General features: G+C 32.1%; 1 protein-coding gene across 1 annotated transcript; it reads right to left on the bottom strand.

The window, feature by feature from the left end:
* On the bottom strand, positions 1-27402 carry LOC129219935 (SNARE-associated protein Snapin-like). Its single transcript, XM_054854251.1, has 4 exons — positions 27180-27402; positions 21511-21557; positions 13735-13853; positions 1-3870 (listed from the first exon to the last, which is right to left on the bottom strand). Exons 1-4 carry the CDS (start codon positions 27326-27328, stop codon positions 3763-3765), a joined length of 423 nt encoding a protein of 140 aa, XP_054710226.1. The 5' UTR covers positions 27329-27402; the 3' UTR covers positions 1-3762.

Below are 27402 nucleotides of genomic sequence, written 5' to 3'. Positions count from 1 at the left end.
ATAGTTTTTCAAAGGCAAAAGGTAAATTGAAAGGAATGCTGTATAAAAATAAGATGTAACAGAAATATACAGAGCAAGTGGAATGGTTTAAGTATTTTGGTTTAAAAAGTTAAATCAGATGAAAATTCTCACTTTTTTTTTGGCATACAACTCACAAAATTTCTGCTTTTTAGTGAGCAATTACCAAATATTAAGAAGTTTTGAATTCTTAAAACCAACTTTTAAAACACAGCAAATTTCTTTGAATCAAAGGGATATACCATTGCAGTAATTTTTAGAGTAAGAGTCTCGAAAATCCGAGTCTCAAAAGTCTGAAGTTCTGCTTAATTCGAGGTGCTTTGTTAATATTTTTAAGGTATACTTTTTATCGACAAAAAATGTTTTAATCTGAAAATTTGATTATTTTGTTATGTAGAACTTTTTTATCAACATACAAAAAGGTAATAGAAAGACATTGAAAGGTATATGTCAAGCAACACTTGCCTAGCGGCATGAAATATTCATTGACTGTTGGAGATGGATTAAGAGATGCCTTTGAGAAAGTAGGATGTAGGTTAACACAAAAAAGTTTGAAATTAAAACGTTTTGCCTCAAAGAACAAACAAAGAGCTCTTTTGGAATATTCGATTGCAATTAAAAAAGTAAGTGCAAAACTTGACGCTGTACAAAGCTTATGTATGCGTATATCCATCTATGACTAACGTTATTGTATTATGTGAGGTACGTACGTACGCTCACACATAGGCACAAATATCACGACAAAACTCATCACAACTTATTCACGGACGATTAAACGACTTTTTTTGGTTGCCTACAAGTTTGCACACAAGTACGTGTGGATATCAAGAAAAAACTAATCAATACTCGTTTGGGGTTAATTAAAACATAAACTTATGTTGATATTTGAGTGATACATTTTCGGGAGACGTTTCCTTTTCAGAGCGTAAGAAAGTAAACAGCGCATGTCCTTATGTAGTCCAAAGAATTTTTTGGATAATTCGAGTTTGCAGTAATCCGAGGTGGCGCGAGCCCCAATTACCTTGGATTTTCGAGACACTCTACTGTATTATCTTAAAAATTTACAACAGAAAAAAAGATTAAAGTAATACAAACTTATAATTTTAATTTAAAAGCAGTAAAACAACGTCACAGCTAATTTTTAAAAAATAATTAATACACCACAGTAGGAAGAAAAAATAAAACATTTTTTGGGAGCTTTTTTGTAATAAAATCTAAAATTTTAACCATAAAACAAAGTTTTGACGAATGAAAAAACATTTACCTACACATCTACTACACTATAAACAAAGCCTATACTTTGTACATTTTCAGATATGTCAGTTTAAGTTCTTAGTGCTCCATTATAAAGCCTCTCTCTATCATAACCTCGGTACTTAGCTACTACAAGAAAATATCATTAAAAGGACGGAATGATTTTTATCAGTCATTCTGTACAAATTTTGAAGAAATTTTCATCAATCCTTCATACATAAGCTTACTATGCACAAATATATTGAAATATTTAAATAATTTTTGCCCTAAAATACTCAAACTCTAAGTTGTAATAAGCTTTGATTAAATAAAAGCAAATTTTTATTAAATGGCTAATTTTCTAAAATATTTTTCTCAACCAAGATTTACAACAAATGGATGTTACTTCAAAGTGGGCATGCCAGTTCTTAAGAAAAGAGATAATTGCAAAAAAAAAAAAAAAAAGCATTTTTCTTTAAATTTTTTTTTTTTTTTTTTTTTGCCAATAAAAAAATATTTGTATGCTTAAAATCTTTCACAACCGACTATTAAAATATCTGCAATTTGTGCTTTTTGACGTTGTTATTTCTCATTTTACTTTTTAGCACAAAAGTATTTATCTTAACCGACTATTACTTGCTGAAAACCAAGTTTTTACAGCTTACTTTTCATCGACTCCCTGTGCAATGCGGAACATTAGCACTGCTGTAATTGTGAATCAATCTTTTTGCATCATATTTCAGTGAGCGATATTTCTTTTTGTCTTCTTATTAGTATACAATTAAAAGCATATTGGGAAAAAATAAGAATTTATTTTTAACATAAATTTGATTTATTTATTGTATAGATTTATATATGTTTTATATATAACGATAAAAAAAAATCTAGGTTGATACAAATTATCTCCAACTTTTTTTTTCTGGCAATAAATTAAAGGATCTTTGTTGCATAGTACTAAAGTAGGCTTTCATGAAGACTATTAAAGAAAGTAAAGAAATTTAGAGTGAACAAAAAGCAAAATTTTGAAAAATGAGCATTACATCGAATAATAGGATGCTATTTTTTGAGTCATTATATAAAATTCTGAAAATTTTGAAGTCCGGAAAGGATAGCTTTTCTGGATTTGGGATCCCATAATGTATTTTCAAATGTTCAAACATAATTAAATTGTACAACTGGAAACAATACTTAAGCTCATCCAACCAATTAATAAAAATCATTATATCACATAAAATCATTAAACAGATCTCTGTATTAAGTATTTACTGTTAGAGCATTTTTTTAAGTAATACATTCAATCATTTTAAAATGTTATACAAATTGGGTAAAAAAGTAGCTAGAAGTGTTTTTCTGGTAGAACAATTACAACCAGTACAAATTCAATGTTAAAATTCAAAATTTGCTTTTTTGAGAAGCTAAGTTTTTGATTTCTTTTTATAAAAATAATACAGTAAGAATTTTCAGACGAATGTCTTCAATACATGCTTAAAAAAAGTGAACAAAAATTTAGATCATGTTCATTTAGCTAATAATTCTGTTTAGAGCTAATAATTATGTGAGCTTGTGAAAGTTATCTTTTTAAAATAAAGAATTTAAAACAAAGAAAATGCAAACAACTTTCAAGTAATTACTTTAAGCTTTGTTAAGTAAATGATTGGTACCTTGCTTTATCCCCCTTCCCCTTTTTAATTAAAAAGGAAGTTATGATAAAGGTTTGCTATGTTTGTCCGACAAAGTTTGAAAAGTTCTAGTTTCTGGCACACTTTGTTGTTATGTAAACATTTTTCTGACAGGGATGGGGAGGGTAGAGGTTTTTATAAGTATTATTCAAGTGGTATGTATTATATAAATATTATTCATTCATGAATAAATATTCAATTACTTTCTAATTTACTGACATGCTATAAATATGGATAAGACTTTTTCATACATACATATGTGATTACATACATTGATTTTACACTGATTTTTTTTATAACAAACATTTTTTTTTATTTGTGCAGAATTTTTTTGTTGAAATAAAAAGTGAGTAAAATTTTGAGAAAGCCTTTTTTATTTTTTAGCTTTTACATAATTCAGTGCTTCTCAGGACTTCAGTGAATCCCTATCCGATCATTGTGTTTTTGCACTTCCTTTTTTTTTTCTGCTTTATAAATTTAAATAACCACATTTTAATGTTAATACTTTCATTCTTTCAATTACCTCTGCAATTTTAAAATTTCAGGAGTCTGAATTGATCATTTTTCTACTAACTGCACAGCCCTGGTTTCTAAGCAAATTAATAGTGAATCTGTTCCATCTTAATTGACATTTCAATTTTTTTCTTACAGCTTGAATTTTTAAGTTGTTTTCCCACAACAATTTATACAATACATACTCTAGATTTATTTACAACTTCAAAAACACAATAATGAAATGCCTAGCTATTAATCAACACAGCATCAAAAAATACAGATATGATCTCAGAAGAAATCAAAATTACAGAATATTTACACATATATTGTGCTGTGCTCAAGTGCTTGAGAGTGAAGGCTGAGTTGTTGTAGGACTCGTTTCAAGCAGAGCTTTTCTTTTAGCTGTTTCTCTGGCGATACTCTGATGCAGTCGATTTAATCTTTCCTGAAAGTAAAAATAAGTTTAATACTCTCATTTTAATTTGATGTAAAATATAAGATACTGATTAAACTATGTTTTGTGACAATAACAACATAAAGTGGGCTATTGAGGGCCAATTGCAAATAGTCAATTTACAATAAATCAAAATTATTATAAGGAGTCATCTGAAAATGTCACGCTTTGAAGGAGGGGAAAGTGGAGCCTTGAAATTGTAAGTTTGTGACAGGCAAGGCCGACAAGAGGCCAAGACAGTCTAGTGTGGAAACTAGAATCCCAGCTTGGAATTATAAAGATAAGTTTGGCGAGTTATAGGGGGGCCTGGCGACGAAACTGACAAGGGACCCTCCTTGGCTCTCAGGGGCCTTGGTGACAGGGGGGAGGAAGTAACAAGAAGTGTGATATCAAAATATGCTAATGAAAAACAGTGACATGTGCAGGGACGTGTCGAGCTTCTTACCTTTGGGGGGGGGGGAGGGATGCAGAATTCTCAAATTGCAGACTCTAATGATAAAAGTTGCCAAATTCATACACACACATAATTAAATATATATACATATACATAAATACAGTGCCATATTTAGACAGCAGGCCCCTAAGCTATTTTAGATATGGGTGGGCCCCTTTTTGCAGTCCAGATAACTCAAAGGCAAAACAGGCCACTTTTTAAGTTTCATCTCTGACTATGTGTGTCTTTTCCCTGTGATACATCAAGCCATGTAGTTCATTTCATTATTTTCCTTCTTTTTAATTCTCCCGCTGTCATTTTTATGATTGATCTTGAAAGAGGCAAGGCAACAGGAGAGTGATGCAGGGACCTTCTTTAAGGGGGCTACAGAATATCTGCAATTTTAGGGGGTTCAGGGGTTTCTCCCCTGGAGAAAATTTTGAAAATATATATGTATAATTCTGCATTTTGAGGACATATAAGGGGTATTTGGAACTACAAAAATATCAGGGGAAAAAAGGGAAAATTATTTTTTTTTTTTAAGTCATACACTATTTAACAATTTAAGATGGTTCAAAATAAAAATTGTTTTTTGGTTTGACAAATCGTTGGCATTAACTGACGGAGAAGAAGACCGAGGAAAAAGAAAAGATCACACATTTTGTGTCACTTGCTCACATCTGCTTTCGGTAAAGTTAAGTTTTTGATCCCCCATCCCTCCAAACCACCGACAAACACAGCACTGAATTTTTTTTTTTTTTTTAAAGAAAAGATTAAGAGTAAAATATGTTTTAAAAGGAATGGTGTACACTTTTAGAAATCATGTATTGATAAAGTAGCATCTTGTCGATTCGGACAATTTATATTTTATGCACTTGATAAGAAATAAAATTGAAGCACTTTTCAAGAAATTTCAAAGACTCATTTAATTATTTTCAGGGAGTTGAGAACAATTAAAATTATTCAAAACACTTCATTTGCACTTTCCAGTCTCTGACATTTTAATACTTAATTGTACGGTTTTACAGAAATTGTTCGAACTTTGTAAGAAACACCTATTTTAAGTTTAATATGTACTATAAATTTCTCTTAAATTTTTTTTTTCAAGTACAAGAAGGGCAGCAAACAAAAAAGAAGAGCTAAAGCAACATTTTTTTACTCGTGCTAAACAGATTGACAGCATGCATCAGATTTAAAATAAAAGCAAGCAACAGAAGAATTTCCAAAAAACAATGAATTCGGTATTAAATCAATAGCAAGATATGGAAACATGTGAGTCACAAAATTTATCTCAATCAATATTAGACAGAAAAATGAGTACCATGATTTTAAAATTTTTGCTGGATGCAGCAAAGAGCTGAATATGGCATGTTTTGGCATCCCCCTCCCATTAGTTAAATTTTAAAATAAAGGGTCTTTCAATTCAGGCAGGTAGATGATGGTTGTTTTGGTGACGTTTGTCACCATACCAATATACCCACCAGTACGTCTATCTCATCCGCTGTTTATATTATTCAGTCACTGATACAAAATCTGTTCTTGGGCCGGATGCGTCCCGTGGGACGTAGGTTGGAGACCTCGTTCGTTTTAGACAATCAGCAAACTACCCCCCCCTCCCAAAAGAAAAACACTTTTTCATTTCTTAGTAAGAGTAGATAAGATAGTAGTTGGTCCAGTGCTGCCCCGTGTTTACTGTCTCTTTAAATTCTGTTGCTCTGTCTACTTTACACAAATGCTGACTTGAGAAAAATCGTACTATATGCCAAGTGATATATTTCAGGGCTGCAGAGTCAGGCTGATTTTGGGATAAAGGTGTCAGCATAGAGAGCCGAAGGTTTAAATTTTTAAGAATCGGAGTCAGTCGTTTTCCCTCTAAGTCAGAAACTGCCAGTGCCTGCGAAGTCGAAGTCGGACTGATTTTGGCACAAAGGAGTTGGAGTTGAAGATTCAAAAACTCCCAGAGTTGATCATTTTCCCCCTCCAACTTTGCAGCCCTGGAATATTTTACATTCATTTCATAACTCTGCATTTTTTTTGTTCCAAAAATCAATATACAGAATAAAATATACACAATAATAATCCAATATTAAAAATAAATAAAAATAAAACTCCAATATTCCTTTATCTAGAAGTTTTCATAGGGCCCCAAACTCTTGAGAATGTTGTTGGTCCCACTGGCTCAACCCTAGGCATGAATATCTGCCTGCAGAAGAGTATTCCATATTGTTTGTATGTGCAAACAAAATTCGTCTGTCGAAGCAACAGGACGAGGATCACGAGCGAGACGCCGCCCAACGAAATCCCACTCATGTTCAATCGGTGACATATCCGGGGAATATGCAGGCCAATGAAGAAGCAAGGTACCTGTTGCAAATCAAGATAGGATTTGACAGTCCTGGCGACATGTGGATGGGCATTATCCTTCTGGAATACAGCCCCTCAGGGCCGGATTCGGAAGTGTGGAGACCCCGGGACAACGAAGGAGTGAGGCCCCTAATCAAGGCTCGAAAAGAGCATCATATTTTCGAAAATATCCGATACTAATATTATTGATAGTTATATTAATAATAATATTATTTTTGTGCAAGCATTCTCTGTGGAAAAACAAAAAAAAAAAAGTCTGGGAGAAAAAGCGCAAAATTGTCTGACCCGTGAAAGTTAGGATATTTTGTAAAAATTTTATTGTGGGGGACCCCTTTGTTGTGGAGGCCCCGGGGCAGTAATCCCGTCTGCCCTCCCCTAAATACGGCCCTGCAGCCCCTGGCAATCCTTGCAGGAAAGGAATAGCTTGGGGCTGTAAAACTTTGTTTATGTATCGAGTACTGTCCAAATAGCCCACAATTTGTAGCTATTGTGATCGTCCATGATATGCTATGGCACCACAGACCATAACTACGGGTGTTTGTCCACTGGTAGCGTTCGATAATGTACTCCAGAATGTGCCGTTCACCGGGATAGTGCCTAACACGAATTCGGCCATCATGGTGCCACAAATTGAAGCGGGATTCGTCAGAAAAGAAGACATGCTGCCAATCAGCACGCCATCTCCCATGCACATTGGCCCATTGTAGCTGCAGGTGGCGATGGTTTTGTGTGAGAGAAATCCTGTATAAAGGAATCCTTGCTCGCAGCCCATGCTGCAGCAGACGTCTTCGGATGAAGCACACAATGAAACACCTGTAGCTGTTGACCACTGTGCTGCCAATTGTCTAGAAGAAGCTGTGCGGTCTGCCAGTGCCATACGCAGCAGGTGTCTGTCATCGCGAGCTGACGTCACATTTCGGGGTCCACTCCCGAATTTCCGAGCTGTCCGACCCTCGTCCGTCCACTGCTTCCAAACACACATGATTGTGCTGCTGTTATGCTACTCACGAGCGGCTACTGCACGATGAGACAATCAGCTTCACAAAGGCCAACGATTCTGCCCCGCTCAGACTCCGAAATTTGCTCAAATTTTGCTTTCTTTCGTCAAAGAGGCATAGTAAAGGTTCAGTTAACGTTTACTCTAGCATATAACCATCGATAATCATACACGCCTCGCTACAGCCATCTATTTATATGCGGTTTGATCCGCCGTTCAGAGGGCGCTGCTCAGCATACGCATGCACTACCGGTCTGCAATTCTAATCATTTGCATATCATGCTCTACTTTACATTTCCTGCAATTTTCAGCTCACTCGCATAGGTCCTTTGTGGTATTGCAATGTTCACAAACAAAGGTGTATATATGTTTTTATTTTTTGAAAAATTCAATTTTTTGCATATTTTTTCAAATTTTCATCCTCATGTGAGTGAACTGAAGGTGTCAACTTAGATTTTCTTTCCCTCCAACTGAGGATACCAAACTACAACTTTTGAGAGGTAACGCGATTCAGAAATGAAAAAAAAAGAATTTTTCGAACTACCCTAGTCGGGGACTACAACCCACCCCAGGCTACAAAAGGAGATTATGATACCAGACAACTTAACATGGCTTGTCTTGAGCAAAGTGAGAGTAAGAGAGAACTTGATTCAGTTGTTTAAATTTCTCAAAATAAAGGATCTTGATGGGCTGAATTTTGCATGGAAGGCAGGACTTTGTGTTTTTAGCTATACAAATCTCCAGATCATGGAGATTAAGAAAAAATATATTTTCAGTAGAGTTGAGGTTACTAGGACCAGCTTAACAGAAGAGGCCAGAGCAGAGGGGTAGAAAGTTTTATAAGAGCCACTGATCTCCAATGAGGACTGACAAATTGAGTAGGACCAGCCTAGCTCAGAACCTGTTGTTTATCATCACATTTGTATTGGTATTGAAAATCTGCTATAAATGCATACCAGCCAACTTTTTCAAAATGATAATTTTATACTGTTATATCATTATAAAAACTAAAAATGGATTAATGGAAAATGAAATGATTTTTCAAATTACATACCTACCAATTTCGGAAGGTTGTAAATAAGAAGTTCAAAACTTAGAAAAGTGATTGGAGAAATAACTTCATCATCAGAGGAATCATTAAAATGTAATGAATATCTAATTTCCTCTCTAGAAGATGCAATATCTTTTATTTGAGGCTTAATATTATTTCCATACGTATATTGAAATTTAAATGGTAATAATGGCTTTTCAGTTTCCTAATCCCTCAAAGGAGTATTAATCTTTACTAGTAATAAAGTTGAAAATTTGTGTCTCTGTATGTCTGTTATGCACATTTGCGCCTAATCGTTCGACTGATTTTCCTGAAATTTGGCACAGAATTAGTTTGTAGCATAGAAATAAACACATCAAAGCGATTTTTCGAAAATTTGATTGTGTTCTTTTTCTATTCAAATTTTAACAACATTTTATCAAGCAAATTATCATAACATGCACGATTAAATTATTATAATGTGGTAGAGTAAATTATCATAATGTGGTAGAGTAAATTATCATAACGGGGTAAAGTAAATTATCATTACGTTTACGAGCAAATTACCATAATGTGGGCAAACAAATGAACATAGCAAATAGGAGAGAAATTCATCATCCATTATTTGTAAATATACAGGCAAACCAAATGATTTTTTAACTTCTACTATGGGCAAAGCAGTGTGTGTACAGCTAGTGGTTGATATAATATAATGTTTGGTTCCCCTTCAAATAAAACTAATGGCTATGAAACAGTCAAAACTGGGAGGGGGGGGGGGGATAGTGGCACCATTTCCAAAATATGGGGGGGGGGGGATTGGAAGGAAAACGATGATCATATTTGGATTCAAGGGGTTATTTTACATAAAAATCAGCAAGAATGGTGTCAGAAGCATTTTGAAGGTTTTTTTTTCAGTGTTATTAAAACACTCAACCAATGAATTAAATCAAAGGCAATTTTTTGAATGCACAGCTCTTTTTGTTGCAAATGTTTGGAGAAATAGGAAGTAGTCATACTTAGTTTCTTTTTGTTCTGATTGTGACATGTGATTGCAATCAATGGTAGACATTTTGAAAATATTGTTATGTTATGCAATTTTGTCCATTAAAAGAATTTTTGAAAAAATTACTGTAATTTTCTATCGTTCTTTGATTTAAAGGCTGACTATATGAAGCTCCATCTCATGGAACATTTTTGAACTAAAATGTGCAACAGAGAAAAAATTTACGCATCACAGCATGAATTCTTTGCAATATTTTTTTTTTTTTTTTTTTTTTTTATCATTGCCCCTCTTTCAGTTACAAATTTTTGAAACAGTCAGTCTATTTCAGGACACCCTGTATTTGTTGCTTTAAATTTTCTCATCACTGCAAGGCAAATAAGTTTCATTGCACTGTGCACTAGATAAAGAGAGTGCTACCATTACAATATTAAATTTGAGGTAAAAGAGAGTTGGTAATGGGGAAATGGACCTATTTCTTTTTCTTATAATTTTCTTTATTGGATGAACGGTACTCAGCATTATTGCAAAAGTTAGGTGTTGAAAGTTTGAGAGAAACTGCTGTACTTAGCAAATTTGATATTATTGCTTGTTTGAAACTTTGTCCATAGTTTCAGTAATCAGGATTGAATTTTTTGGCTGGCAAACAAATGTGTAATTTTTCAGCAGTAAGGAATTACATTTCTTTGTTCAAGCCAAGAGAGGGTTCAATGCACTTGAAGGGTAATTTTTCAAAAACATTTTCAATTAGTGGAACCCTTTTTGGGTCAGAAGGAAGCTAAAGCATTGATTTGTAAAATTGAAAGAACTTGTTCTTTTCGAGAAAGAAACTTACCAGGAAACATCGCGATCAAGGAAATTCAAAAAAATTCCAAATTGGTGGCATTGGAAAGAGCATTGGAAAACATGTTTATGGCACTGAAACTACGTGCCCTCGTGACCACGTTATCGAAATATGAGGTCTTAAAAATTGCCGAAATTTTTAGTTATGTCGCCAAATTTAGCGAGTTTTGTTCAGAAATGGAAGGTACGGCGCGAATTCAACATCTGCATCTGACAAGACATTTTGCTTCCATATTTGGTCACCACCAAAGCGCGTGAGAAATAGCGCATTAATTCTTTACTCGGGGTGACTAACATGGCGTGGGGTGTCGTGGCACAGACTGCGGCATTGAAATTTTTAGGGGCTTGTGTTCCGGGATATTAACGTGCAACTGTATAGGGGAAAACGCCACCGCCCGAAATATTTGTTTTATTTTATTGTAAAAACAATGGAAATATAATGTATATTGACTTCAAATCATATTTTCTTTTGACGAATCCCCTAGACCCCAAGGGGAGTTCCTTCAAACATTTGTTTCCAACTACAGAAATGTGAATGTGGGTATGTCTTTTGTTGCTTTTCAAATAACTAAAAGTAATTTTCTCGAATAATTTAATTTGAACCTCCCCTCTGTAAAATGTTATGGAGAAGGTCAAGATAAAAATGTCTTTTAGCATTTTAGGTAGTAGTAGTAGATGTAAGTAGATTTTTCTTCACTAGTTTTCGTGGATATTATTATTGGTGAAATATATTTTATTTCTAAACAAGGTTCTCATAAGTATTAATTATTTTTTCTTTTAGGTTCTGTGCAAAGCTAATTTGTTCTGATTTTTGACATTTTACTGTAGTAATAAAGCAAATTAAAATATACTGCAGTGAGAGGTTCCCCGAGCTCAAACTTTTGGGAAAGCAAAAATTCTCAATTTACCGAAAGAAAATTCAAATTTTGCCGAGCGATAAAATACGAGTATGTGCAAATAATAATGTGTGAAAAGTGACTTTCGGGAGTTAAAAAATTGTAATTATGTCCTCTAATTTGCCGAACTGTCAGACGAACTTTGTCGAATAAGGAAAATTTTTGGGAGGTCACAGTGACCTCCCATCAGTGCGCTCCTAACTGCAGTCAACAAGAACGACCTCCTATTACTGCGACCGATCTGTCATAGGGTTCAAGCACAAAATCTCGTTTAAAATTCCACAGATGTAATGATATTTTAGCATCCAATAGAACGTATTAACTGAATACATTTGAATATATCGTTCAATGTTTAAACTTTTTTGTTATTCTTAAAACTGTCTGTTAAAAAACTGATGTTTAAAACTTTTATGCTTCTGCGGGTGAAATATTTACACTGAAAGAGTTTATTCGATGATGAAACTGTTTTGAAAAAAATATGATAACCGTAGAGAAACGGTAAACACACTTTAAAGGGTTTTTTCTTTTTGAAAAGTCGTAAATTTGAAGTCTTCAACAGTATCTAAATACGAAGAAAACGACAATTTTAAAGATTTCAAACCATGTTCTCAAATTAAAAAAAAACGATTTCTGTCAGTTATTTCCAGTGTGTTTTCGTTATGTGTATCGTTTTCAAGTTATGTGTAAGCCCTCTAACAAGTCAAATAAAAAAGAAACTGTATTAATTTTTATTTTTCTCGTATTTGAATTCCCTTTTAACGTGAAACATAATTGGTAAAAGTGACTTCAGTATTTTTAAAAATGACTAAATAACATGCAATATGATGTGCATTTACGTTATAGCGACTTTCAGTTACAGTGACAGACTTTTTCGAACTACAGGGGTTGTTGTAATGAACGTAGACTATAAAATTTTTGATAAGAATCTGTTGTGAAGTAATTTTCGACATCGTTAGTTTTGCTGTGCACATTTTTGACATTTTCTATCCGTTGTTTTCTTTTTTTTAAATTATTATTTTTTTCGATTTTAAATTAAAAATTTTCGCTAGCAGTGGTCAGACAATAAAACTTTATGAATGATAATAACTTTTGAAAAAATAAATAAGAGCTGGGATACTACAATCCAGGATCATTTTCTTTCAACATCAAAAACTATCCATTTTATTTTCAATATATAAGCTTTAATAAGCATGTTTTTTTTACTTATTCATATTAATTCTCGTACATAATTATTAATTACTTACAACACATTTCATAACAATAGTACAAACTTAAATTAGTTAAGTAAAACACACTTGAAATGCACTTGAATTCTGAAATGCATTATTATCACGATTACAAAGTTAAATCCTACGTTCAATTTCGGTATAAAATTGTAGCTCCTCTGGATAAAGCTCTCTAGTTTCCATTTTACAGGCTTCATAGTTACTTTTTAATTTTACACACACAAGTAAAGGGTTAATTCGAAACATCGTTTACGCGCTTTGCAGATGACCAGAAATGGGAATGAGAGTCTTGCTAGACGCAGGCGATGAAATCACGTGGTATTTTCCATTTCTTGCCAAGTCTTTAAATTTGGCGAATTTTCGTAAGATTTCGACAGACTTTGACCCCCCATATCTCAAAAACAAAAGGACGAGGGCACACAATATTTGGGTCAAATTTTTTTCTAAAGATACTCTTTCGAATGCGACCATTTTAAACTTTTTTCATGATTACTGAACTCGTGATGTTTCCTGGTTAGAATTGTGAAAGGAATAAAATTAGTACTAGGTTGCTCTAAAACTTTGTAAACCCTTGCTAAAAATAAAATTTTTAAGCATTTTGGAAAAATGTTTGTGGAGTTTTTTTTTCTTTGACAAGAAAAATTTAAATTTTTTGCAAGTGTTTACGAATTTTTGAGATACCCCCTAGTAGCACTATTTTTATAAAAACTTTGGAACAAAAGACAAATTGAAAATATTCATACATAATTGTGACACTTCAAGTTGATACACAATGAATGCTAAGTTTCACTACAGTTACACATTTATGAACAATCAAATATGTTTGAATGTTAAATTCAAAAATGTTAGAGATTACAGCATTACTTAAAAGAATCAGGATATGGAATCAGAAAATATTGCTTTTCAGCAATATTTGACAGTTCCTTTGACTTTTAAGTGACAATTCTAAATGATAATTAAAAAAATAACTAAAACTGGTAAAAAATGAGTTTCAATCCATTCTTTGTACTTATAAATCTAAAAAATGCATGCAGTTATTTCTTATGTGTCTAATCAGTTCATTTACCTGAGCATTTTGTAGGATATTATTCACAAGCATCACTCTTCGTTTTGCATTCATCAATTTCTTAACATACATATCAAGGTCAAACATGGAACTGTAAGTTTCAGATATTTGCCTAAGTTCTGAAAGAAAAAGATTTAAATAGCACATTAAAGTGTTCAAAATGCCTAATACAAAATGGCTAAAGAAACGAAAGAGAAATTGCAAATCTAGCTTTACACTCACTTTTTTGATTAAGGATTTGAAGAACTAAACTCTAAAAAACTGAAAATCCTAATATAAGTAAACGTTAATAGTTAACTTTAAGAAACGACAATCTGAACAACAAATCAAATTCAAACTTTTCACATATTTTATCTTGGGGAGCTTTCCCTTTTTGCCATAATGTGGGTTTGGGAAAAACTTAGAGACTAGGGTGGTCCAAAATTTCGAAGGTGAAAATTTTTTGAGTCCTACCCTCCCATTTTGTTCCAATGTATTAAAAAGTACATCAGACAAAATTTGAAAACATTTCGATAATATTTAGAGGTAGCTCAACGCAGATAAAGTTTTCATGATTGCTGAATAGAACGCGTACGACACACGACCACTGACCTCACTGAGGTAAAATACAATTGCTATTTTTATTAACAAGAAAACAATTGCTTTATAAAATTGCTATTTTATATAGAGACTTAACAATAGCCATTATGAAAATACTTTTGTAAATACAAGTAAATACATAAAATCTATTCCTTTAACAGTCGTGATCGAATAAATTTTCAACTTGTTGTTGCTTATGTATGTATTCTTAATTGTTTTGGTTTTGATTTTCCCACTGATGGAATAGCAGTTTGCACTTATTTTTAAAATGCATATGTCTCTTTACTTTAAAATAACTGAGCATGGCAAATACATCAATTAGATCAAAATCAGAGGTTTATCTTCTTAGTTCAACCATAAGTGGGCATACCCTAAGACAGGTAGTAAACTACCTTCAATTCTTATGGCATTGGGTGTTTCTTCATAACCATATTGAATTAAAGAAAACCGTAAGAGAATCTTCAAGAAATACAATAGAAGAAATAACAAAATTTTGGCAGAAAGCCAGAATACCCGTACAAAGACCCCAAAACTGTCAGCCCAAGTTAGAAAAACTTTATTAACAATGGAAGTTATTGAAAAAAAAAAAACAGAAGTACAATGACAAAAAAATAAAGAAGGTGAGCTTTGCAGGACTGGGGCCTAATTGACAAAGTTTCTGCAATGTGCTTTGACACAAAGAGTGTCAATACCGGGGAAAGCAAGGGTACCCGTGTTTAGAGCAAAAACTAAAGAAAAGGTTACTATATTTTCCATGTCGACTTCACATTATGAAATTAATTATTGGTGCAGTGTTTAATAAATGTTTGGGTTTTTCTGCCGCACCAGACATACTTCTTTTTAAACGATTCCAGGACTAGTGGGAATTTATAGACAAAGACATCATAAGCATCAACAATAAGGACATTTTAGCACAAGTGACAGATGTAAAGGATGATACAATAGTATTTGCTGAAAGATTACCGCATGACATGCAAGCGAGAGATGATTATCCAGAATGTCTTGAACTATGCTTAATATTTCTCGGTAAAGCTCCTCCACATGGTATCAAATTTGTAGCACCTGGGACTATGCATCATGCTAGATGGATGTCCAAAATTTTGTATTGTTTCAAAATACGAATGTTTACTTTTCAATTTACCATCACGTCAATAGAAGAAAAGGAATTGCAAAAAATATGCATATTTGTTGTACGTGTGTATTTAAAGGCTTGGATGACTGCTTTTAAGCCTCAAAATGCAGCGTATAACGATTTTAATGAAATCTTCATTGAAGTACAAAAAGATTGATGAAGACATAAGCAAAACTGCAACGCAGAAATTTGACAATCACCTGTGGTTTTGTCAGAACAGCTCGTGGCATTAGCCCTTTTTGCCAATAAAGTGCCACACTGCATTAAAAGACAGATGGTGAAGGCGATGAATGAAGTAAAAGGGAAAAATAATGTGGTGAAGCACCCTAAGATTTTGCTAAAACATTTTATATGACAAAGGGGTCAATTTCATTTTTTCAAAGCATGGATTTACCCGATACCTTCATTCGCGTAGATCCAGAAATCTGGGAGCTTCAGGAGGATTTTAAGATAGCAAAATGGATTATTCAAGGAATATCAGTGGTTAATGATAATGCTGAAAGGGGTATAGCCTTTATAAAAGAGTTTAATGGAAAAATGACACGCAGTGAAGAACAATTCCAATTCTTGTTGCACGTTGTCGCAGAACATTAAAGAGCTTATCCCGGATGTAAAAAGCAGAGTTTGTAACAGGGGCGTAGCTAAGGGGGGGTTTTAGGGACAAAACCCCCCGAAACGTTTGTCTCAAAAAAGAAGAGAAAAAGAAAAGAGAAGAAAAAGAAAAAAAAAGAAGAAAAAAAAAAAGAAAAAGGAAAAAAAGAAGAAAAAGAAAAAAATCAAAACGACTTTTTTTCTGAGTAACAAATGTCAAAAATTCACTTCGCGCAACCCCCCCCCCCCAATGCCATTGAAAATCTGCTCCATGAGTGACCCTCAAGTATAAAGACGCCTCCCTCTGCTGCGACAATTTTTTTGATAATTGAGTGAAATTTGACCCTTCGGTTTAGAAATGAGATTGATTTGTTACATCCACGTATATGTAGCCTTTCTTTGTCACAGATTCTGCAAATTGTTAAATTTGTTTAATTTTATGAGCGGCGCTGTGGGAATATTGCATACAGTCGAATCTGTATAGTTCGAATTTCACACAAAAGAAAAAAAAATCAAGATAAAGAGGTCTGGAGATATGGGGGCTTTAAGAAACTTTATAGAAATTTGGAATATGATGGTGAAAATTTGAAATCGATACTAAAGACAATATGGGCCCTTGATTAAAATTACTCTGCATTAGTTTTGCTAGGTATTTATTCCTTTATTACATTATTAAGTGTTTTATTGCGAGTTTAAGGAATCATTTTGACAGTAAAAGAAACTTTAAGCATATATTTTTCAAGAAAAAGTCTTTTATTGGTTTTTGGTCCCTGATTTTTTTTATTATTTTTTTTTTGGGTTTATTATTTATCCTCTTGAGGTTAGCAATTGCTGCAAATTTAACTTGGCCAATATTCTACGATTTTGCTTTTTTTTATCACTTGAAAAAATCTTATACTTTCTTTTCACTCCTATCATTTCGTTTTTCTTAGGAATCACAATTTTAAGAAAGAGAGCAACAAAAGAACAATACTAATCCAGATAACAGCGAAATGGCTTTTAACTTGAATGACGTTTAACCATGAACTTGAAAAGTTCATCTTACATGTCAAACCTCTGAATTTCACCCCTTTAGTGCACGAAACGACTGTCCTTTTCTTAATCTTCCTAGAAAGCCTATTCGTAGAACGCATTTCTCAGTATTTTCCACTGCCTCCTCAGCTCTTGAAGAAAATTCCTCTGTTTCTGAATTGAAGAAAATGTTTTTGTATGCTGCTTTAAAGATCACTGGGCTTCGAATTTGAAAATGATAGCATAACCGGAATTCGAGACGATAGAGGTTTTTGTTGGATTTGGTTTCGTGTGTGTCATAGGTCATAGTCAAAACTACCTTTGCTAACTAGAGTATCCATTGCAATCACATTGATTTTTCAGCCAGTATTTACTGCATATTCTTTTAGAAACGTGTTCTGTTTAAAATAGTACATTCTAAGTGAAAGTTGCTGCGTAAAGAAGTGAGCAAAACCGATAACAAGTTTTTTTTTAACCCAAAGAAAAAAATGAAAATGACGAAAAGGATTGCTCTAAAAAGAGAAAGTTAACGTCGTCTGAAGAAAACGATTTACAGTCTGCAAAGCAGCATTAGTCCCATCGGACCCTTCTAAAGGTAATTTCATTTTAATTCAAGAGAAAAACTGCATAGCATTACATGAATAAAATGTTTAAAAACGAAATGATGAAATGAACCTAGATTATTTCTGTTAGCTTGGTTCGCATTAAAAAATAGAAAATAAAAAAGACTTCTGTTTATAACACTCGAAAATGGCTGTTGCTCTCTCAAATAGATATTTATGTAAATTCTACAGCTAATAAAATTAAAAATAAAAACTTGAAAGGAGAACAGATGGTACGCAGCTTTGAGCGAATCACGTTCTACCGTCTATATTTCTTCCCTAATTTTCTTTAATTCAAATTTTATTAACTGCTTTAGAATTAGCACAAATGTAAATACATAAAAAGCAACATATAAATATAACGATATGAAAAGCAATTTCATTTTTTCGGGTTATAATTCAAGAAGTCTTTTTTTATTTTATTTCATTATGAAAGTATGAATCATACTTTTAGTGCAAACCAAGTTAGTAAAAATAGTCTTTATAGTCTGACCACCGACGAGATTGAAAGCCAAACATCCAGTTTACAGGCGGATATGGAAGTATCTATTAGTTTTCAGGGATGTCAGCTTTTGTAGATGTGTATTAGCCTCTAAATTAAGCAGTCACACTGAAATGAACGGAACACGCTCATCAGATATTTGATTTCTCCCTGATTTGCATAGACTGGTTTTGACAAGACGTTGCTAGAAAATTTCACTTTAAATTAAATGGAGGGAAAAGAAAAAAAGTTGAATTTTCCATAACATTAAAAAAAATTTAAAAAAAAAAGATTTCTTTGCTTTTGTTTTGTTTGACAAAAGTATCGGACTTGGGGCACTCCATTCCAAAGTATGTAAGATTCACCTCCCTCTTATTTTTTTAATACTAAAAAAAGTTTACACACACACACACATATATATATATATATATATATATATATATATATATATATATATATATATATATATATATATATATATATATATATAAAAAGAAGTAACCCCCCCCCCCGAAAGTCGGGTCTAGCTACGCCTCTGGTTTGTAATGTGTACTAAGGAAAGCCATATACATAACTGTTGAAATATTATTATTATGTAATTATTTTTAACTTACAAAATGCTGGCAATTTTAATTAAATAAATTATATACTTTTCCTAGCGTCAATTTTATTTCTATCGGCATTTATGTTAAAAATGGTAAAACCCGGAACTTTGAGGCTGTTGAGCTACCTCTAAATGTTAAAATTATGAGCTCAAACTTCACAATAATTATTTTTTACTCAGATGGAACCAAATGAGGGGGTAGGACCAATAAAAATCAGGAATTTTTTAAAAAGGGCCTTTTTTGGAACACCCTATTAGAGACTTACACATGAAACCCTATGAGCTGAACCTACCCTATTAATATATTTAAAGCAGTAGCTTTCTGTTGCTCTTCTAGTTAACCATGGAGTCCAAAGTCCTATTCTAAAACTTGAGACACAATCTTTGTTAAAATCTGGCTTTTATTGTTTGTCTTTGAAAAGGGGTAAAAAATTAGACAATAACTTAACCAGCTAACTATAAATAAAGCACATAAAGAAATTATTGGGGAGGTTATTATTTTCATTCTTTAACCACAGAAAAAAAAATGAAGTGAAAATAACAACATTAATAACTTTAAATGTTATTTGCAAGAAATTTTTTTGGTTCCATTACGTATACAAATTACACAAGGAAAATGAACCTAATTTCACTCCATCATAAGCATTTCTCAAATGAATAATTTCAAGACATTGTTTCATCATACAAAATTTATACTGTTTCAAATTACTATTTTTTTCTGCAATGCATAACAGTACAGAACTAAGTTCTGTAAATCCTGAAAATAAAAATTATTAGACTACTTTGAAGACTAACTCGTCCAGCTTTGAATTCTCAATTTTTACTCATTATGAATGGCTACATAATTTTTGTGAGTTTGTGCAAAATAATAAGAGCTTTTCCTTTTTTGTTTGATAAGTGAGTCTAAGAAGTATTGCTTTGCTTATTTATTTAATTAATTTAAATGTACAGGGTACAGTAATCTTTAAATATGTGTTTAATAGGTATATTTATGCAATTGTTAGAGAAAATTCTCTATCTAAATGTTTTAAAGGTTTAAAATGCATAAAAATATTCTATAGTATACGTATCACGGTCAGTAACTTTTTGCTATTGTGCAGAAAACATTGATAAATACCTGGTAAAAGTTTTCGTGCTCTTATCTATCCTATCCAGTGCGGTAGAACCTCGATAAACCGAGCTTCGATCAACCGAAGTTTCTGTTAACCGAGCCGATAATGAAGTCTATTTTTTTCATATGTAGGTAAGCCCTGAGAAAGATGAAGCGTTTCATTTCTCTGTTGTTCAGGTGTTTTATGCCTTTTTTTTAAAAACCAGAATGTACATTTAATAAAATAATGAATTTTTAATTTAAAATAAAAATATTTTTCGGAAATTTCTGTTTTTTTCTATATTAAACTTGATATTGTAAAAATATTTAATCGCATTTTTAAAACTTACTACAAGTTATTTCCGCTTTTAGTTTTTTAACTGTAAAACATACCTTTTTATATCTTTATTTTCATCTTTTAAGAATATTCTACTGTGTTTTTTATTGATACTTTTTGAAATTTGGGATCCTGACAAGTTTTTTGTACAAATTTTCTATTAACCGAAATTTCCGACATCCAAGGCAAATCCCAGTCAAAATTAGCTCAGATAATTGAGGTCCTAGTGTACTTCACATCATCACTATTAGGAAAGGACTTTTCTTAATTTATTTGCTAGAGACACTTTTATGTAACACTAGCTGCATTGCCCAGCTTTGCTCGGTCTGCATTGAAAATAAAAGTTATGTCAAGTGACATATGTTCAATTATCAGCCTTTAATTAGGGGGGAAAAACCTGTAAAATTTCCTGTCAAAATAATTATTCTTAAAGAAAGAAAACGGCAAATCAAAAATTCCCGAATAAATTAAATATTAAATGCAACCCTTCTGAGGTACAACTGAAACCCTAAAAAAATATTAAAAAAAAGAAGAAGAAAGAAGATAAATCGGCAAATAATAATTAAAAGGGGAAATTTTTACCTCAAAACAAAAACAAAATTTTATTTAGTCCCAGCCGAGAAAAAAACAAGTTTCAATCTTCTGAACGCTAATTTAAAATGAGATCGCGCAAACGGTAATTTTCCAATATGAAAATAGAGTTCCATTACGCTTAAAAGTGCTTTTTAATTTTTTCCCGGTGATTTTACAGTCATTTTTTTTTTTAATTTGAAGGAAGAGAATGAACTCTATAGGTATTTTTTGCGGACTTTCGAATGGCGTTAAAATCAAACTGATTGGATATTTATTTCGGGTAGAAAAAGTTATTTAATGCCATTTTTGGTTCTAAAATATAGGAATATATGTTACACTTGATTAACAAATATGAAGATCCAAAAAAGGCATTATTAAAACTTTTATTTTTTACTGTTTTATAGTTAATTATATAATAAGGAAATAATAAATGAAAATGTTTGATTTTAAGAAATGATGTCATAGGAAAAATTATTTTAAAACACATGTGAAAAAAATATATGAAAAACGTGAAAAAGAAAGAAAAAAATATTGAAATAAAAAATAAATAAAGAAAGAAATAAAAATAAAAAAAAAAGTTCACAATAAAAATATTTTTTAAACTAGATAATGACACAATTGCCAAAGTTTTAGGAAAGGCTAAAAATAGGGGGAGGGGGGGGGGAAGCTTGAATGTCACACTTGTATACCCATTTTTACATACAATAAAATAAATGTCAAACAAAGCATAAAGGAAATACATATGAAGATGAAGAAAAGGAAACTGAAACAAATACCTTCAGACAAACTCTCAATCTGTTGTCGAAGCTCTTTTTGACTCATCCTAAAAATAATAGAAAAAAAAAGGATTTTATTTTTATTAACTCTTCATATATATTATGAGAAAATCTCAACAACATTGTTCCATACGTTATTAAGGTTAAAAACATAGCGTCCGTAATCAAATTAAGAATTTTTAAAACTTGATTGTATAATATGGTGTCTCCTACTTCGTGCCGCCACAAACCCCCTGTCTTTCAGTTTCAATCTTACTTTTTGATATATTCAAGGGAGGGGAGGAGGAGTAGAAATTTTAAATGTTGGCAAAAATAAGGTTAAATCTATAATAAAAGTACAAATGTCTGAAACAATTATAACAAAAGTTGTTTACCTAGGCTTATTAAAAGAATTTTTTTTTACAGAGAGATGAATTTTTTTGTGTAATGCCTTTAAAAATCACATTCTAGGGGGCCCATATGCCTGTGATCTAAAATTAAAAGTTTTCAAAATAATAAAACTTCCCAAGATACCATTTAATACTCTATTAAAATTCAGTAAATTACCAATGTACCAATTTTCCATCTCCAGCTCAGTCACTTTCCTATGCCGGGCTGATGAGTGCTAATAAGCATGAAACTGCAGTCCTCGGCTGGAAATGGCTGAGCTGGCAGTGTATTTCATCTATTAAAATATTGTATTCAAACTTATAGTATTGGTCCATAGTGAATTCAATAAATTCTCCTCACCAAAGTCATTCAGAGATGCCCACTGGAGAGGGGGGTCATGGTGCTAACTGCACTATTGAAACTCATAGAGGGAAGGGTGACCCTATAGGGTTTTTGGTCTTAGTTTGTAAAGTCTCATCCGTCGGGTTTATCCCCAGGTTCCGCCAACACTTCAAACTCCCTCCCCCCTTTAATGTCCTGGTTTTGTCCTAAATTTGTGTTCTTATCCTGATTTGTCTTGAACTTTTTTGAAACTGTAGGAAAATCAATTGATGCACAAGATGGAATATTTCTCATTTGTATGTGACTAAAAGGCACAAATCAGGGAAGCAAACATATTTTTTTTGCACAAGACAGCAAGAAATTATCTTCTTATCTTTTTTTGTTGGTTTCACAAATCTTTCCATACTATCAAAGCATGAACACCTGTATTTAGTGTACAGGCAACAAGTTGTTTATTATTGTTACATTGATTGATAGAAATCAATGTAAACTTGAAACCTTCAAATTAGAATATTGATGATTTTTTATCGTCTGTCTAATTGTGCACAAATACAACAAAGGTACCCATCCCTTCAAAGTACAAAGTTGCAATCCCAAAGGATGGTGTTCCCCTAGTTTCTTGTTTTTCCAATTTCAATTGTATCTTTTATAAATGTAAAAGAACCATCTTAGATTTGCTTGAAATAGATCTATTGATAAACCCAATCATTCTGTAGGCTTTGTTACTTGCAATGCTGCACTATTGACTAAAGTTGAAATCCTGATCTATTAAGACACATCAATCAATAATATTTTCTTCCCGACTAATGACTGAACCCTGTAAATAATAACTTAGATGCTTATTTATTGACCTAAGTGTAGCATTTGACATTTCCCTACATTAGCTGCCATACCCTATTTATCCGCCCACTTAGTAATATAAATGGGTACGTCCACCAAAAATGAACCTTTTTGATAAAAAATATTTTTTAGCTTAAATATAAGTGTGATACATCTTTTTAATCATCAAGAGTCCATACATATAAATTTCTATATTTCAATTTCATAGGATCAAATCTAAAGCAATAGTGAGCAGGGAAACAAGAGCTTTCCGTTTGATTTCATTTCAGATTAAAATATAGCACTTTTTGAATCGTGTTATTTCCTACTTTTTGTCATAGAAAAAAATTATTAAATATTGAAATTAATAATTTGCTATTTATTATTTCAATCCACACAGTTAAAAATTTAAATGTACTTTTATTTACAGTTTTATCTATACCTGAAAAAATATTATTTTATGGTCACAAGAGTAACGCAAAACATATAAAAGTTATTCTAAAAAAAAAACTATGTATAATTTTTGTTTTAAATTTTTTATTCTATGCCTTAATAACATATGATATATTTTACAATAATTTTTTTGTTTATATTATGAGGATAATTGGCTCTAGACTGTTGTCACAAGAGTAACAAAATGCATGTGTCACAAGAGTAACACATGATGCCTTTACTACAATTAAACATGAAACTGCTAAAACATAAACACAAACCAACTTTTTTAGAGTTTAGTTGTTTCTTTTCTTATTAGAAAACTTCTTCAACTAGCTTAAAGCTCACTACAACTAACATTTGTAATTTTAAACTTCAATTATGTGCAATTAACCAATTTATTTATGAAATTGAAATATTTTTAACAAAGGAAATATCTATCAATATTTTTTTTTAATTTGTTTTACAGTTAGAAACACTAATAAAAACAGATTATACATAATAAACAACTAAACTTTGTTAGTGTGAAGCACATGGTTGTTTTTCAAACTATTATTGAGTTATAAATGAATTGTTCAAAAAGTTTGCAATTTTTATTTTCTTCAATTAATCATTTCCATTATTTTTTGCTAATGGATGAAACTACTTTAAAAAGAAAAAGTGCTGCTAAGCGCCAAAAATTGTGGAGAGAAACTCACAAGAATGAGACAGATTACTTGGATAGGCGAAAAATACAAAACAAATCATATTATGACAAAGTCAAAATGATGTCGTCTGAATCAGCAAAAGCCTTAGCGAGAGAAAAAGCAAAATTAAGAAAAAGAAAAAGTAGAGAAATGGCAAAGCTTAAGAATAATAAAGAAGGCAAAAAATCTCTAACTCCACAGGCTATGGGAAGAATGATGAAACGAATCGAAAGCAAACTGCCCACATCACCTACAAAAAAGTTAATAGTAATTGAACAATTAGCTGAAAATGCTGGAATTACACAGAAGAGTAAGAACTCTCATAAAGATAAGAAGGGCATTAATGATGAAACTAAGAAGATTGTTACTGACTTTTATCTTCGTGATGACATTGTCGGCCAGATCCAACAGCTAAAGTCGCATATGTCAGGCGCAAGAAAAAGGATACTACTGCCCTTATTAATTGTAGAAGACATTTACTGTTTACAATTTCTGAAGCCTACTCTTTATTTAAAGAAACTTTTCCAGGCGTCAAAATTGGAAAATCATCGTTTGCCGCATTAAAACCAAGTTACATCCTGCCATATAAAGATATCCCACAGAATGTCTGCATATGCAGATACCACGAAAACTTTGAAACACTCCTTAAAGTTGTAGGTAATGTGCTGTCTGCATTTGACATATCTGCAAAGGATTTAATAAACACTATATGCTGTGATAGTTCTTCGTATGAATGCATGAATTCACAATGTGCAATTTGTGATGATACAATTGAGGCACTGTTTGATGTAAATATTGACAATCCAGATATCATATTAAGCTATTACCAATGGAAAACAGTTGAAACTGCCTGGGGAAAACGCTTCGACAGAGTTCTTGTGGAAGATACCATCTCTAATGCATTAGTTGATCTTAAGAAACAGCTAAAACAATTCCTGCTGCACACATTTGTTCAAACTTGTACACAAGACTACTTCAATTTTTCAAAGCATAACACAGATTCTGAAAACATTGTTATGCAAGTTGATTTCGCTGAAAATTACACTTGCCTATATCAAGACGAGATACAATCAGCACATTGGTCAAATCCACAAGTAACTGTTTTTACTGCTGTCATTTGGCACGATAAAGACAAAGTTACATCATATGCTGTCATTTCTGATAATATTACACATGATCGGTTTAGTGTAAATGCATTTCTACGCAAGATATTAGCAGTGCATTTGCAAGAAAATCCATCAGTAAAAAATGTTTCGATATTTTCTGATGGTTGTGCTGGTCAATTTAAGCAGAAATATAACTTTACCAACATGATATCATTAAAATCACATTTCAACCTCGAAAAGTGTAATTGGACATTCTTTGCAACAGCACATGGGAAAGGAGCCGTTGACGGAATCGGGGCTGTAACAAAACGATTTGTTTGGAATGAAGTTAGAGCTAAAAGGGTAACTGTAAGAAATGCTTTTGATTTTGTGAAAACTGTTAAAGGAAAAACGAAAATAAATATTCTTCATGTTTCCAATGAAGATATTGAAAATTGCAGCGAGATTGTGTCAACATTGTGGCAAAATTTAAGCAGCATTAAAGGAACTCAAAAAATTCATCATGTTGAGGCCAAGAACAATGGCATTTGCTACAGGCCATATCCGCAACACGATTCTTTTAAAGAGTTTTCATTTAATGAGCAGAATTACAGAGATAACTCTGATAATACTGAAATTCATAATGACACCTCGAATTCAACCGATGTTGAGAAATTCCAACCTGGACAGTGGGTCATTGTAACCTATGACGAGAAACAATTTCATGGCATAATTACTGACGCAATTGATGATGATTTCAAAATACACTGCTTAATACACACAAAAGTGAAAGGAATGTATAAATTTGAAGAAGAAGACAAGTGTATTTGGTACAAGAGACACCAAATTGTAGCCAATACTGATGCTCCAAATTTGATAAATTCTCGTGGATTTTATAAATTTGCATAATTTTAATTTTCCATTTCATATTCATTATTATATTTTATCAAGAGAGAATTAGTTGTAAAGTCTTCATTAATAATAAATGTCTTTAAACCTATTTAATTGTCTTTATTGAGTATAATTGATGTGCACGTTTAGGGGAAATTTCATTATGAACAAAATGTCACAAGAGTAACGGTTAGCCTTTTTCAAAAACAGCTATAATTAATGGAAATGCTGTTAAATATTTTCAATTTTTACATTTTTCTAAAGTTAAATAACCATATTTTAGGAATATGAACAGTTTTTTCCAGTATTCTTGTATAATTCACAGAAATCTAATTTTAAACACAATTTTGAAAACGCAATGTTTTTATTGGTCACAAGAGTAACAAAAATGTTATTTGCAATGTAGGTAAGAAAAATACTTTCTTCTATGAATTTTATATTTTTTTATAAAGAAAAATTAATGTATGTTTCATAAATAATTATCAATTTTATCTTAGAAAAATTTTGAACTGCGGAAATAGGAAGTTTTTATGAAAATTTGCTCTGATGGTCACAAGAGTAACAATGGATGTACCCAAATGATCTAAAATTTCTTGAAGCTGTTTTACTTGTTCATTTTCTAAAATCCCCACATCTTTACACCATCAAAAAAACAATTCCTGTTTCCAGAAATATTTTTATAAAAATAATAAACAAAAGAGGTCCTAAAACCCCTTCTTCAGCATGACCTCCCCTAAAATGGTTTTCTGTATCTGCCTCTGGGTGAAACAAGCTTTCAAGCAACATGCAAGAAGGAAAAAGAAAGAAAATACAAGTTAGTAATATAAAATAGGAAATAAAAAATAGAAACAATTCATAATTTATTCTTGAATAAACTCCCACTGAAACCAAAATGCATCTTATGTGGTGGGGCGTGTTCTAACTTAAAAGAATCCTTTGACAGCTTGAAATTCAAATGAAGTAATATTTCTTCCTGGTCACTCTTTTAAAATTTTCACATGATTTGATATCAAAGAAAAATTTAAACAAAAAATATCGAACTCACAAAGTAAGCTTGACATGATCGTCCAACTGTTCAACTGATGGTCTTAGAAGCTCCATTAAACCATCAGCTAGGGCATCTCGATTTATTGAGTCACCATAATCATCAGTTTTGTCGTCTATTGAAGTTGTTGTACTTGCAGTGTCTTCCATAATTTTGCTTCAGGTATATTATCACTGCAAATAAATATGAAATCTAGTTCGACGATGACATTTATAATGCATTA

The sequence above is a fragment of the Uloborus diversus genome, chromosome 4 (genome assembly GCF_026930045.1).
Source record: "Uloborus diversus isolate 005 chromosome 4, Udiv.v.3.1, whole genome shotgun sequence".
NCBI classification, from domain to species: Eukaryota; Metazoa; Arthropoda; class Arachnida; order Araneae; family Uloboridae; genus Uloborus; species Uloborus diversus.
The sequence above is the reverse complement of the archived record's forward strand: the minus strand, read 5'-3'. Positions and strand labels throughout refer to the sequence as shown.

Bases quoted from the DNA above. Each gene is read 5' to 3' on its own strand.
- LOC129219935 (XM_054854251.1), bottom strand. From the start codon at position 27,328: ATGGAAGACACTGCAAGTACAACAACTTCAATAGACGACAAAACTGAT. The intron at 21,558-27,179 runs GTGAGTTCGATA...TATTATTTTTAG, and splicing joins GATCATGTCAAGCTTACTTT to GATGAGTCAAAAAGAGCTTC. The intron at 13,854-21,510 runs GTATTTGTTTCA...TTTTTCTTTCAG, and splicing joins GATTGAGAGTTTGTCTGAAG to AACTTAGGCAAATATCTGAA.